Source organism: Guyanagaster necrorhizus (assembly GCF_019112545.1).
Source record: "Guyanagaster necrorhizus MCA 3950 unplaced genomic scaffold BT62scaffold_3, whole genome shotgun sequence".
Classification (NCBI taxonomy): Eukaryota; Fungi; Basidiomycota; class Agaricomycetes; order Agaricales; family Physalacriaceae; genus Guyanagaster; species Guyanagaster necrorhizus.
Genome location: NW_025064882.1, coordinates 103,169 through 115,871, shown reverse-complemented (window position 1 = coordinate 115,871; position 12,703 = coordinate 103,169). Strand labels below are relative to the sequence as shown.

At 47.2% G+C, this 12,703-nt stretch overlaps 5 protein-coding genes across 5 annotated transcripts; 1 reads left to right on the top strand and 4 right to left on the bottom strand.

Moving 5' to 3' along the window:
• Positions 1-263: 263 nt before the first annotated feature.
• Positions 264-5,049, bottom strand: BT62DRAFT_1071552 (uncharacterized protein). Its single transcript, XM_043178775.1, has 31 exons — positions 4,911-5,049; positions 4,758-4,856; positions 4,277-4,705; positions 3,958-4,221; positions 3,836-3,910; positions 3,714-3,784; positions 3,585-3,660; positions 3,514-3,535; positions 3,431-3,458; positions 3,306-3,379; positions 3,159-3,256; positions 3,060-3,110; positions 2,989-3,009; positions 2,906-2,937; positions 2,735-2,856; positions 2,656-2,683; positions 2,500-2,606; positions 2,372-2,444; positions 2,036-2,320; positions 1,931-1,974; positions 1,778-1,881; positions 1,662-1,729; positions 1,556-1,606; positions 1,463-1,505; positions 1,374-1,406; positions 1,261-1,319; positions 1,166-1,210; positions 1,098-1,111; positions 999-1,040; positions 738-947; positions 264-684 (listed from the first exon to the last, which is right to left on the bottom strand). The coding sequence occupies exons 1-31, from the start codon at positions 5,036-5,038 to the stop codon at positions 394-396; spliced, it is 3,087 nt and encodes a 1,028-aa protein (XP_043044434.1). The 5' UTR covers positions 5,039-5,049; the 3' UTR covers positions 264-393.
• Positions 5,050-5,288: 239 nt separating this feature from the next.
• Positions 5,289-5,948, top strand: BT62DRAFT_926605 (uncharacterized protein). The gene is made up of 3 exons (XM_043185073.1): positions 5,289-5,535; positions 5,586-5,714; positions 5,767-5,948. Exons 1-2 carry the CDS (start codon positions 5,322-5,324, stop codon positions 5,708-5,710), a joined length of 339 nt encoding a protein of 112 aa, XP_043044433.1. The 5' UTR covers positions 5,289-5,321; the 3' UTR covers positions 5,711-5,714; positions 5,767-5,948.
• Positions 5,949-8,340: 2,392 nt separating this feature from the next.
• On the bottom strand, positions 8,341-9,270 carry BT62DRAFT_1000157 (uncharacterized protein; the record flags this gene model as incomplete). The annotated part of the gene is made up of 1 exon (XM_043176621.1): positions 8,341-9,270. The coding sequence occupies one exon, from the start codon at positions 9,268-9,270 to the stop codon at positions 8,341-8,343; it is 930 nt and encodes a 309-aa protein (XP_043044432.1).
• A 258-nt stretch (positions 9,271-9,528) lies between these two features.
• Positions 9,529-11,001, bottom strand: BT62DRAFT_386606 (peptidase M22, glycoprotease). The gene is made up of 7 exons (XM_043180749.1): positions 10,809-11,001; positions 10,701-10,761; positions 10,572-10,653; positions 10,432-10,520; positions 9,843-10,378; positions 9,718-9,794; positions 9,529-9,668 (listed from the first exon to the last, which is right to left on the bottom strand). Exons 1-7 carry the CDS (start codon positions 10,973-10,975, stop codon positions 9,547-9,549), a joined length of 1,134 nt encoding a protein of 377 aa, XP_043044431.1. The 5' UTR covers positions 10,976-11,001; the 3' UTR covers positions 9,529-9,546.
• Position 11,002: 1 nt separating this feature from the next.
• On the bottom strand, positions 11,003-12,336 carry BT62DRAFT_386712 (uncharacterized protein). Its single transcript, XM_043180750.1, has 4 exons — positions 12,279-12,336; positions 11,591-12,227; positions 11,452-11,542; positions 11,003-11,398 (listed from the first exon to the last, which is right to left on the bottom strand). The coding sequence occupies exons 2-4, from the start codon at positions 12,225-12,227 to the stop codon at positions 11,377-11,379; spliced, it is 750 nt and encodes a 249-aa protein (XP_043044430.1). The 5' UTR covers positions 12,279-12,336; the 3' UTR covers positions 11,003-11,376.
• Between the last annotated feature and the right edge of the window lie 367 nt (positions 12,337-12,703).

Genomic DNA, 12,703 nt, shown 5'->3' with positions numbered 1-12,703 from the left:
CTGGGTGGAGTGCGCGGTGTAAACGCCTGCAGGAATACCTGTGTGGGTCATGCCCGGCAAGTTCGGCCCTGAGAGCCGGGCAGTTGACACCCACACTCTCGAAGATCCCACGACTTCTCATCACAGCCGAATGCCCTGAGAATCGCCTTTGCTTTTTTTTTGCTCGCAGCCTCATAACAGCGATCTTCGAAACTGCCTGCATCATGATGGACAGTGCCAGAAATATGACCGGCTGCAGAAAGAGATTAGTAGCGCCGGAGTAGGGGAGATACAGATATATCAATTAACGGTATCGTTACTTTATACAGTGAAGCACCAGTGCTGAAATGTGCCTGTATCATACAATTACGATTAAAGAAATGTCCTCCAGTCTTCAGAGCATTCTGCAGCAAATCAGAGTGCGGAGCTCGGATCCTCCGAGCCAGCTCCCTCTGTAGTCTTTTGGAAGAGGAACGAGATCGTACCACCAGGAACCCCGTGTATGCCATTCTTCCCAACTGTATCCAATTGGGCTATCAGACCTTCTGTCTGTGTCTGCGACGAGTCCTTCTGCTTGAGTTCAGGGACGTACATTATCTCTCGGAGGATGTCGTCTTGAATATCTTTATGGTTATCGCTGCCTATGCAGCTAATGTGTTTCCATTCGCTCAGAGCTGCCAAGCCCTCTCTCTTCTTCTGTGCGTACTGGAAAGGAGGAAGGGTGAGGCTATGAGGGAATGCTATAGAGTGTAACGTACAGCTTTATCCATCTTGTTCAGCTTGCTCACACTAACCTGGGATGCTACCCTGAAACCTTTATGCGAGTCGGAGTCGGAATCTTTGTCATCTAAGTCTGAGATGGGTTCGGGTTGGGAAAAAGCGGCTGTGGGCTGATCGTCGCAAGGGCATTCGAGGAGTTCGTGTGTGTTGCAGAGCGTGTCTGGGTGGATTCGGAAGATGTCGCGAAGCTGAAAAATATAGGTTAGTTCAGGTTGTTCAAGCGGATGGAGGTCACAGACGTCTTTTCGGGTAAACGAGTCGCTTTTGGAGGAACCGGAGGCCTGTTAAGTTAAAATTCAGTCGATCAGAGCTGATACCGCCATGATGGGGAGACATACAGATCCCATGAGAGCTGAGAGAGGGCCGGTGAGATTGTTGCCATGAAATAAGAATATGGGTTGCTTACAGTTACTTAAACCCAGTTTCGTAACTTGGCGCTGATATATCTTCTCTGAATATGATGTGGGTTGCTAAGATTCAATCACCGAAATAATTGCTCACCGTCAATGGTACCCGCGGTCAAGAATCTGTAAATGTAGACGGGCCTCTTCTGGCCATCCCTGTAGACAGAGCTATTAGAATACTGGGTAAGATATCAGAAGGAATACCCGTACCGGTGGCATCTTGCCATTGACTGCAGGTCATGACTTGGCGCTCGCTTAGTACAATTGATACTCAAGATGGACAGGGTGTAACTACTAACCTTGGATTCCAGTCTGAGTCGATTAAACATAGTCTTGACCCACCTTGAAGAGAATATCAGTATTATATCCGAGCAGCGAAAGAGGGAGGTTACCAATAAGATTAATTCCGACACCTCCTGCCTTCGAACTCAACAAGAAAATGACTGGACACTCATTAGGTCGTGCCATTTGAAAAGCAAGTTCGAACAGTACACATACAACTGCTGGTCTGGCTTGTCTTGTTGAATACGTTAACGTATTCTTGACGTTTGGCCGTCGGGGTTTGCCTTTATACGTGCGTTAGATAAGATGGAGATGAAACGATCATTGCTTACCCGTCGAGTCGATAATAGCTATAATGCATCTTCTTACAATATGCTTCGAGAATATTAAGAGTGGACGTATAGTGAGAAACCAGAACACATTTCTCCTCGGTAGTCTGATATGTGGTTTAGGAGATATCTCATTGGATTAAGAACCGAATGTACGTCTTTGATATGCTCCAGAAGACGAGACAAAGCCAGTAGCTTTCCTAGTCACTTCTTCAGTAAAAGTGTCACTATGAAAATCGCAGGAGCGGGAGCGAAACCCACCACTTAAGGACATATCGTCGAGCTGTGCCCTCTCAGGAATACAGCAAAGCGTTTCTCTTACGCTCTGTTTTCGTACAGTGTTGTCTTGATCACCACCAGCACTTTCTTTGTCGGCAGTGGCCTTAAGGAGGATAGGACTATTGCTGACTTTGGTTAGTAGGTTCATGAGGGCGAGTGACTCGGCTGTAGATCCTTGTACAAGATCATCCAATTTGTCGGGTTGTAGGAGTTTCGAGAATATAGACACCTGAAGAGCCGTAGGCGTGATAAAAACAACGTATTCATCTGCGGATATGGGATGTTAAGCAGGTACGAAAAAGTATCGGGCCCTCTTACGTTTTGGCGGTAAATAGTTACCAAGAATTTTGGCTTCTCTCCGTAACACAAAGCTCTTTGCGACCGACATCAGCTAAGCATATTGTTAACGGTAAATTAACCTGAACCAAGATAGAAGAGGAAAATACCTGTGCCAGACGCGCTTCTCCAATTTCTGTGTCCTTTGACGTACAGTCTGGTGCACGACTCTTGAGAATAGGCGCCTCGTAGATGCGACGGAACGCGCTATATTCATCTGTAGATCCATTAGTTCTTGTCCTTGTTACTGATGAATTAAATTTAACCGAGTAATCCGGGGTTACAAAAGTCGGCCTGCAGAAAGGCGTTACTTTCGAGAAAAATATTTGTGGTCAAAGAACATACCATTGCATGAAATTCGCCCAAGTCATTCTGAATCGGAGTACCTGAGAGGATTATTCGTCTGGGCGTCCTTAAAGCATCAAACATTGCAGTAGTCTTGCTGTTAGCAGATTTTAGCCGGTGTCCTGGATAACAGATACAGCTTGCGACGTGTTGTAGAACACAGAGACATACCTTCGTCGCATATGATTAACCCGATCGGGGGTCTACGTATGTTCGTTACCATATCTTGGAAAGCGCAGTGAAACTCTGCTTACACGCAAGCGGACAAGGTTTTTCTTTGAACGAGGTCAGGACATAGCGCGGAGAGTGCAAGGAGACTGCTTACATTACGGTACGAAGTCTCTCATACCCGATTATTAATACTTTCTGAGGTTTACTATGTCGGACAAATAAGCGACAACCTTTCGGAAGTTGTTGGACCTACGAGTTGATGAACACAGGGACCGCATTCTTCTCCTTGTCGCAAACGGTCACCCCCACTCTATCTCTCCCCAACCATTTGTGGAATTCAGCTTTCCAGTTCTATTTGTTTTCGATGAGAAAGAGAAGGAAATTAGACACTTAGACTGACGTTGATTAATGAAACGGGGCAGACGATCAGAACCTTCTCGACCACAGGGCCCATGCCGGAGTAGGGGTTCTGTCCTATGGGGCCCAGATTAGCAAAGTCGAAAACAAACTCACTTGACATCTTACTTAACAGCATCCAAACCAGACTGATTGTCTATGAAAAATGAATCTTGAATCACAGCATAAAGGCCAAAGCAAGGTAACTCTACCTGCAAGGTCTTGCCCAGACCCCTAGATATGTGTTTAAACGTCGCAAAAAGGGCATAGGACAGGAACGTACATTTCATCTGCAAGTATGCACCCTCTACCTTCGTGTTTACGGAGACCCATTACACACTCATACATAAATTTTACGCCTAGGCTTGTGTTGAGGATTAAACATCCGAACGAGGGAAGGAATAGTATATACCTTCAATTTGATGTGGTCGCAATTTGCTGGCGATGACAGGATCAAGCACGACGGGTAAGATAGCGCCATTCCTGAGGAACGGTCAAAAGGAACCGAGAATGAAGGTCGAGAATACGACGCACTTCTTGTTGTATTTTTGTGTGTGCTCTTTGGTCGGAGCCTTCATGACAATCGCGCCTCCTGCATTAGGATCGTGTCTTCATATGGTAAGAAAAGATAGTTGGGGATAATCTCATATACTTACAGTGGCTTGGCGGGCTTCTTGACAGATCCGTAAAAGGTTGCCGGGGAAACACCGCCCGCCGACAGAGGAGTGACAAACTTTTTAACGCTATCGCTCGCTCCGAAAAGGGCAGGGGATTTCTGATTTGTGGGAACATCGACATCCCCAGACTGATTGGGCAAGTCGGAAAGAGAAACTTGATTAAACAGTTGCACCTCCTTGCCGCCAAAGTAGAGCGTTTGCCCGCTTTGTAATGAGGTACCTTTCCACGCCAAAGTAGAAAGTCTAGATAACAAATTAAGTCTCCTCTAGAGATAGCGATTGAAAGATGACGGCCTACCTTTTCCCTGTATCTGAAGTGAGCGTGACTATTTTTCCGGTATGGGAGACGAAGGCGTCACCCCCCGAGCTCTTCTTGTTGCCCACATTTCTCCAATTTGCGATCCAGTGACTCTCCAGACTTATGATATTTTCCTTTGTTGGGGATTTGCATGGCGCCGACAGGAGATCGACTTGTTCCAAAGGTACACTTTTTCTCTCCATTGAGATGGGCTTCGGCTGCGGCAGCGTCGATAGCTTGAGGGGCGCAAAAGCCTTTGACGGACCAACAGAAGTCACAAGTGGGGCAGAAACAGCAGCCGCTTGACCGAAACATGTGCCGGAGAGGTATTCTGCTCGACTTGTGCGACATTCCAAACCAATATCCTTCCCACCGACGCCTATTTCTAGACCTTCATAGAGTGAAGCTGGACGTGCGGCCTGCCCCATCCTATGATGGCTCGCTAAAGATCGACGACAAAAAGATATGTGAGGCGACGCACGGTTTTCCATCTGTATCAAACAGAGTGGCTTGTGATCCTTCGACAACGAGAACACCATCCCCTTCCCATGTCTTATGTTTCTTTGTCTGATGGTTTCTCCTACACATGGTTTCCTGTCAGCACACTATTAATTAGACGGGACAAGTCCCTCACCATTGAACCATCCAGTATTCAGAACTGCCAGCAGATCCTGTAATCAATGCTGGACGCTTGCGACTTTGAGATTCTGGTTCGTCGATTTTCCGTTTTCCGCTGCTTTGTAGGGGCTGGAAAGCAGGCATGATGGTGAATGGGATAAAGGAATGAAAATATAGGAATATCTTCGCACGGCTATGCGTCGTGTTGCCCTGATAAGATCATGTGATGTGACAGATCGTGTTCGCCCAACGCGCATCCCGTGACCTTCGGCCCCACATCACAACCATTGCGAAATTTTTCAAGAGCAGAACCTCTTTACCTGCCTTCCACTCACAAAGCCAAAGACATGCGACGGAAAGCAAAAAATGAGCGTTCCGGGCCTATGGGATGTATGGTAGCTCGACGGATGCAGCCGCCAATTCTCACATGGTTACGTTTGTAACAGATATTGAACAAGGCGCCCAACCTTGGGCAATTTCTCACCTCGCGGTGGTAGATGGATTCGAAAGAAATATTTCCGCTTACAGGATAGGAATTGATTCCAGCATATGGTACCAGCATTCAGTGACGTCCAAGAGAGCTGGAGATATCGGCGATAATCCGGAACTGCGTATCCTTTTCTTCAGACTGCGTCGACTTGGTTTGTTTCCACGTCTCTATACCTTCGGAAAGACTGACCAAGGAGCGTAGCTGAGTCCCCATTTGTCCCGCTCTTCGTGTTTTCAGGTCACGAGAGGCCGGACCGGATAGGAATCATTGACGCTGTAACACTGATGATGTCAACGCACTGGTTTTTGGGGCCAGGACCGTTATAAAGAAGTGTGTTTTCTATTCAACTCAAGTCTCGGCGTATTTTGACGCGCTCTCACAGTCAATGTCTAAACACCAAAAGTGTGACTTGGCGCGATGGCATAATGTCATGGTCATATCAAGGACCTGCGTGTAATGTCTTGAATTCCTCACAACGAGCATCGTCATCGGGCAACACTGTATCCGTCATAATGCTGCGCTCTGTTCTGCCTCGTTTGAATATCCCAATAATGCAACTGCAGCTCCTCTTTGTACGTCCCCATTTTTCTAGACATCTCTGCACCTGCACCCAGTTGGAAGATGAACTTTTCGACCTAAGAGAGGCTAGATATACTCCGGGATCTAGTTGACCACCCGAAGGCGTGACCCGACATCTCAAAGTGCCTCAGAACTACGACGACCCAAATCAACTTATCTGTGATATCACTGATTTCAGCCCACCACGGTTGTATCTTCCACCATCGTTTCATACTGAAACATATAAAACTAATGGAAATATATGGAATCACAGCCGTCGTATTGGCTTAAAATAACGAAAAACCCCATATCTGTCAATCCAAGGGAGGACATACCGTTCCATGTAACTTTCTCGTTGTCTCTGGCGATATTCATCTATTGATGCCACCGTTAATCACTAGGGACTTGCCCTCGTCTCTTCGCTGTTTCATAATCACATCACGATCGAGAGCAACGAGCCCATTCCCGTAGCCTATAGAATGCCCGACCGCCTGCCATCAGGAGAATCCGTTTTATATTAGGTATATGATGGGTTTGGCTCTTAACACTCTCTGCCTGTGAACATGTTGCATGATAGGTTAGAATGCACGACCGGATCAAGCTTGTTGTCATCATGGAAGAAGACATGAGGCTGCCTGGCCCAGAACTTTACACCCGGCTTTTCACTGAGCTCTACAGTCAGTTGGAGCCTTCTCGATATAATAGGACACTTACTTCTTCTGGATCGGCCGCCTCTAAATCCAATCTATATGGTTTTTTTACGAAAAAGAAAAACTCGACTTAAGAGTATATACGGTCTCCTGGCTGATGAGGTTCGGAATGCATTCTTCTCTCATGATCCTGTCACGACAACGTTCCAAATGCATGAATTATTATACATTAGACCGGGTTGTAAAAGAGCGCTCCATGATATGATGAGATGTAAGTTATCACTACCTGTATTTCGCTTCTCGACGATCTCTGTCCTAGTATCGGAAAAGCTCTTTAGTATCCTGATGCATGCGTACAATGAATTTCTGGATCATTGGTTCAAGCGCATCATGTCACCCCCACAGGTAAACAGGTGATTAAATCCGAGTCTATATGAGATTAACTGTTATCCTTCATTTTACCATAAAGGAAGATAAGAAGGATCGCCCCCTTTAGAGCCTGGTGGAAGAAGCAATCCAATGCGCAAACTCGGCTACAGCACAGCTCGAGTTCCCTGAGAATGAGGATGTCTTGAAGCGGGACTAGATGATTTGCGCAAAAGGTAAGTGTCGGTTCTAAAAGCATCGAACTGGCCGAACGTACTCATCCATGAAGTGTATGGATACTTCCCCTCGATCTAAAAACTAACAATTGCTGGCTCGGTCTTCACGACGATCTTGATCAGATGGCAGCGAAAGCAACCCTGAATTTTCGACGGGAGCGAAATTTGGAAGAGAAGAAATGGAAAGATGGGAGGAGGCATAAAAGTTATCAGTATTGTGGTTAGGAAACCTATAGTAGCAGGGTTGAGTGAAATGGAATTCGTCCTGGCTGATTGCCAGCACAAGTTTTGGAGATACTTCCAGTCCTCGTCGACTAAGAAGCAGTTGTTCCGGAGCTTCGATGGATTTGCGGAACTATATAAGCTTCACTACGTCAACGTCATGATTGGATTGGGAACGAATACAAGTTCTTACTACGTACCAACATGTCTGTACCAGGGATAACGACATCTAAAGGATAATTGACGTACCAAGAGCCCATGATTAGGTCGAACATCTCAACTAAGCCTTAAGGTGCGAGGAAGACTCGGGGTGAGATCACTGACAGAAATGAATAACAGAATTATGAAAAGAAGTTTTTCTAGATGTATGGCCTACCGTGAGGCGATGTGAAAACGCTGTTGGCTGATAATAAAACGATGGAAGGCAAAGAAAGGTAAGTAGAAGTCATTTACCAAACCGTACCGCATGCGACACAACAGAATACGTTATCTGGAAAGTAAATACACACACTGAAATAGAAAATCAGTGTCATAGCACAAGGCAATGCTGAAAGCCCGTGAAGCCCGAAGATCTATAACATGCCAGTTTTCAACTTCAAAGAGAGGAGGTAAATCGTGCAAGCAAGCACAATAGCACTGCCTAGGATGGTGGTGCCATTGCCCGAAAAATTTGAATGCCAACTCATGCACTCCATTCTTCAGCGCAAGAAGACCGAACGGCCCAAACGGCAAGCAAGTTATACGAGGTATAAGCACAACTCGGGGTATCACTGTCACGCGTGAATCGTAGCATAGAAATGCAGCATTTCATCGCTGCCTGCTTCCGTCGTAGTTACAAAAAATGGTTTGTATATCATTAAGTTCTAAGCATGGCCATGAGTATTGCGACAAGATAAGTGTGTTCCTAGAACTCACCGGCGCTCATTAGTCTCCATCCTGGACCGGCTTATACAAGGCAGAAAAAGCGAGTGCTGCCTTGAGCCTCTGATCGTTACTCCCAGTTGCGACATGGTCAAGCCACCACCTAAGCAATGATGCAGCTTCCGTCTCACTGACCAAGCACAGACCACGTTCATTCACTGCCTCGCGCACCTCGTCAGGACCTAGCCCGTCCAGCCCATCCTTCACCAGCCATGCATCATCCTCCTCGAGAAACTCCATGTGAGACTCGATGCCGAGCGGAGGAACCGGGATTGACTGGAATGCAGGTAGTCCATACAAATGGCAGATGGCGAGGCGGCGGCTACGATGAAACCAAAAGTCGTCCTTATCGTCAACCTTAACGCCCTTTAAAACTGTGTCGTGTTCATCTTCATCGTCATCCTCTTCCACGAAAGGCTCGATCTTGAGGCGCTCAAGAAGCTTGTAGGCCTTTCTGAGATCCGGGAGAGCCTGCTTGACACTCTGGATATGCGCTGCATGCTGACGCCGAAGCTGGCCTGGGAGTATAATTGTCGAAGGAAGAAATGAAGGCGGGAGGAATATGACGAACGGGAGAATGATGGGATCCAACAATAGCACGCAGAACGGGGCAATCTTGGACATATCTCTGTGCTGTGTCCTCAGCATGCGCCATTCCCTCCTCGTAGTTGGCGTCCTCGAAAGGTCGGTCCTGCGTCTGAGTACTTTGAATATGCCAGTCGCGTAAAAATACAAGAGCTGAAAGGTTGATGTCGCGAACCAGTTTGCTAGATTGGGCTTGGGTCCGAAATTTGGTAGAACACCACGAGATTCGGCATCATCGATGTCGTCCTTTATGCGCCTGAATATTGAGGGCCTTCCTTGGGTGGATAGAGGACGACGTCCGATGGTAAGAAGTAGCCTTCGACGAGGCTGCACAACATAGCGGATCATGACGACTGCGACCGGCAATGACCGGCCTGACCGGCTACCATTATCTACGCCCGGCGTCCCCCGTTGGACCGGCCGTCAAGGGTAGTCGCCGACCTTTTCGACCCAAGTGACGATGGCCAGGAGGAAGCCTATTCGAACAAAGACTCTGGGGAAGGCAAGGGGTTCCGTGCGCAAGCGAAGAAGCCGCACCTTGCTTCTAATATTCACGTATGTAGTGTAATCATTTTTATATCTTTATAATTACATATCTTGTAGTACTTTTTGCTGGCTCGTAGCCTACTGGTCCTTGGTGTTCAATTCTTCTATGCTCCACTTGGTGACCGGGTTCAGCGAAAAGTCGTCGTGGTCGCCGGCGAGAAACCGGTGCATAGAAGCCCATGCGACCATTACAGCATTATCTAGACAAGTCAGATCATAGGAACAGTGAGAGCACGAGGATTGGCATACCTGTGCAGAGAGACGGCGGAGGGTACTGTAGTGTAAGTCCTTCATTAATGGGAGGGCCGCTTAACATTTGCGTTAATCTAAATCATGGTCAACAAACACGGTCTAATCAAACAAGTACAGTGTACCTGGCTCGTAGGTACGAATTGCTCGCAACTCCACCACTAATGACGACGTGTTTTATAGGAATATCCTCGCGGAAGCATCGCTTGATGCCAAGCATCAGCTTTGACTCCAGGTGGTCGACAACGGCCTTTTGAAAAGCTCTCGCAACGGCGACCTTTTCTTCGGGCACGATATTTTCAATGCCGCCGCGTCTGTGAACGAAGCGCTCGACCTGGGAATGATAGCCCGAGTATGAAAACCCCATTTCACCTGGCATGGCGTTACTGAAGGGGGTGAAGTCTTCGGGAGTCTTGCTCTCGATATCCTGGTAACAAAACTTCTCCAACGCCGGGCCAGCCCAGCCCAACCCCAACTCTCGCGTGACTTTGTCGAATGTGCGCCCGATGCTCTCGTCTCGGGTAGTAGCGAGGATTCGGAATGAGTCGACCGAGTTCGCTAGGAGGAGAAGTGTATGTCCACCGGATATGAGGAGGCTGAGGAAGGGAAATGTCGGGATGTCAGGCCAAGAGGTGAGAAGAGGTGTCAAAGCGTGAGCTTGCTACGACTGTATCTGAGAGTGAATACAAGCGGTAGACACACTGGATTACGAACCATATGATGAACGCCAACTATAGGCTTTCCTGTTACAGCTGCGAGAGTTTTCGCAGCATTGCAAGCCACGCTCAGGCAGATTCCCATACCTATACACGAACGTGAACGAATCGGTTTCTCCAAGGCTGGATAGGACGCACCTGGCCCTCTGGTAAATGCAATTCCGTCAATGCTTGACATGTCGAGACTAGCATCTGCAAGTGCTCTTTTGGCCGCGACCGGCTGCCAACAGGTCAGTCGTCCCTCACTGGAAGGACAAGCGACAATACCATGTTTGCTTGGTGCTCCATGACTGCAGCCGCAGGATGGATTCCGCCCCATTTTTTGTTTCTGGTAACGTATCAAGAAGAGAAGCTAGATGTGTTGTCGCCACGCACAAATGGTGTTGCTTGATGACCACATTGGAAAGAATCTGGCGCTCCGACGTGACTATAGCGGCACAGGTGTCGTCTGCAGAGCTTTCAAAGGCAAGTACAGTGAATTTTCTGAATAACGTCGGAAAGAGAGCACGGCGGCATCGAGGACGCGCCAAGACAGAGAGCATTTGTCGAAGTCAAGGAAACCGGTTTTTTTATTTAAATGTTTTTCTACTGGTTACATAACCAAGTACAGTAACTAACCGCAGTAGATGCTCAAAACAAATTATTCGCCATGTACAAATTTTGACTAGACTGTATGTGTTCGCACACGACCTTAAGCATCCCTTTCTCTAACAAACGAGGACAACATTTCTCTATCTCCTTCTTGTCTTTTTCTCCCTTCTCCATAGTTGTAGGGCGGAACACTTTGATGGCTACTCGCAGCAACTTGAACGCAGAAAATTCTTGGGCTAAGAGGGAATCAAGCAGTCGCCAAGTTCCTTCTAGATCTTCCACAACGTATGGTTCCGGCTTGTTTATTCCTACGATGATTGTCAAGTCCTCGAGATTCGACGCTTCGCCCTTCTCAGCCAAGTCTTTCAACATGTCTATCCACCATTTCAATATAACGACGGGTTGCTTGATGCCTATGAACTTGTACCGTCCGTGGACATCAATGCCGAGCGACTTCAAATGTGAGATTTCGAGAGGGGCGGGATTTCGCTTCCATGTTGCGTTGCCCTTAGCCCTATCTGAAGCAAAGTCAGAGAGGAAATTGGAAAAAATCAAACGCTACGCGCCTCTGACGTCAAACCCGTGCATATGTCTCACATTGAACTTCTTGAGGCTACCTTCCTGGGCTGTCTGGTGGAGGAATAGGCCTATATCGGCCAGTTGCTTATACTTTACATCCATCACGGTCACGTTACGGAGCTTGTTAATGGTCCCAAAGGATCCATCTAAAGCTGCACACCACAAGTCATCACTGTCTATCCTGATTGTTTGAAGTGCCGGTCCCTCCTCTACTAAAAGCGATCTCCGAATGGGCCTCTCTTGTAGAAAGCGAAGGCGCGAGCAGTAAACTTCTTTTACGGACGAAAAATGGCGTATAAACGAGCAGAGATGATTGATATCGTGGAAGATAGCTGACGTGAAGTGCAGTGACTTCAGAGGCATCTTGGAGAGAATATTCAATAGCAGCGAGTCATCGAAGACAAACGACATGTTCTTTTCCAAGAATTGAAGGTGTTCGATGTTTTTGAAACGCCGGAAGATCTGGGATATGTCTTTGTCGTTGTCACGAAAACGCACAGCGGTAGCATGATCGGGGATCTGAGTATCGAAATTGCGGAAGTCGGGTAGGATAAACGCCCTTTGGCAGAAGTGAGTGGAGGTAAAGCATCGTCGAAATATTCGAGTGAGCCGTGAGCCCAACATCTGTTACAGTCAGGATGAGATATACCTAAACGAGCAACCACTACCACATACCTCCAAGATGAAAGCACGAGGTGTTGCGTGTGATTCCTGAGAGTTGCCTCAAATTCGCCCTCCGCGACGATGATGTAAGCTCCTCAAAATGGAAACCGTCTCGCGACCCCCTCCCGAATCTCCCGCCGTTTCCTCTAAAATATTATTTATTTTAAGTACATAGAACGATAATTTATAGATAAATAAATTTTATTTTGACCTAGCCACTTATAATTAAATGAATTCCCCATGAAGGGAAATTTCAGGTGGCATGCACTGAAAATGACACAAATACAGATTTCATTGCATATTGAGATGGAGACAGAGAGATGGCTGTAAAGGGTGCACTGTGGAAGGAGTTTGTGATAGAGAGTGGATTGCAGATGACCTCCACAGAGGCCATCAACTTTAAGCTGTGCCAAGTCCTGGCAGAATGGTTTGATTCT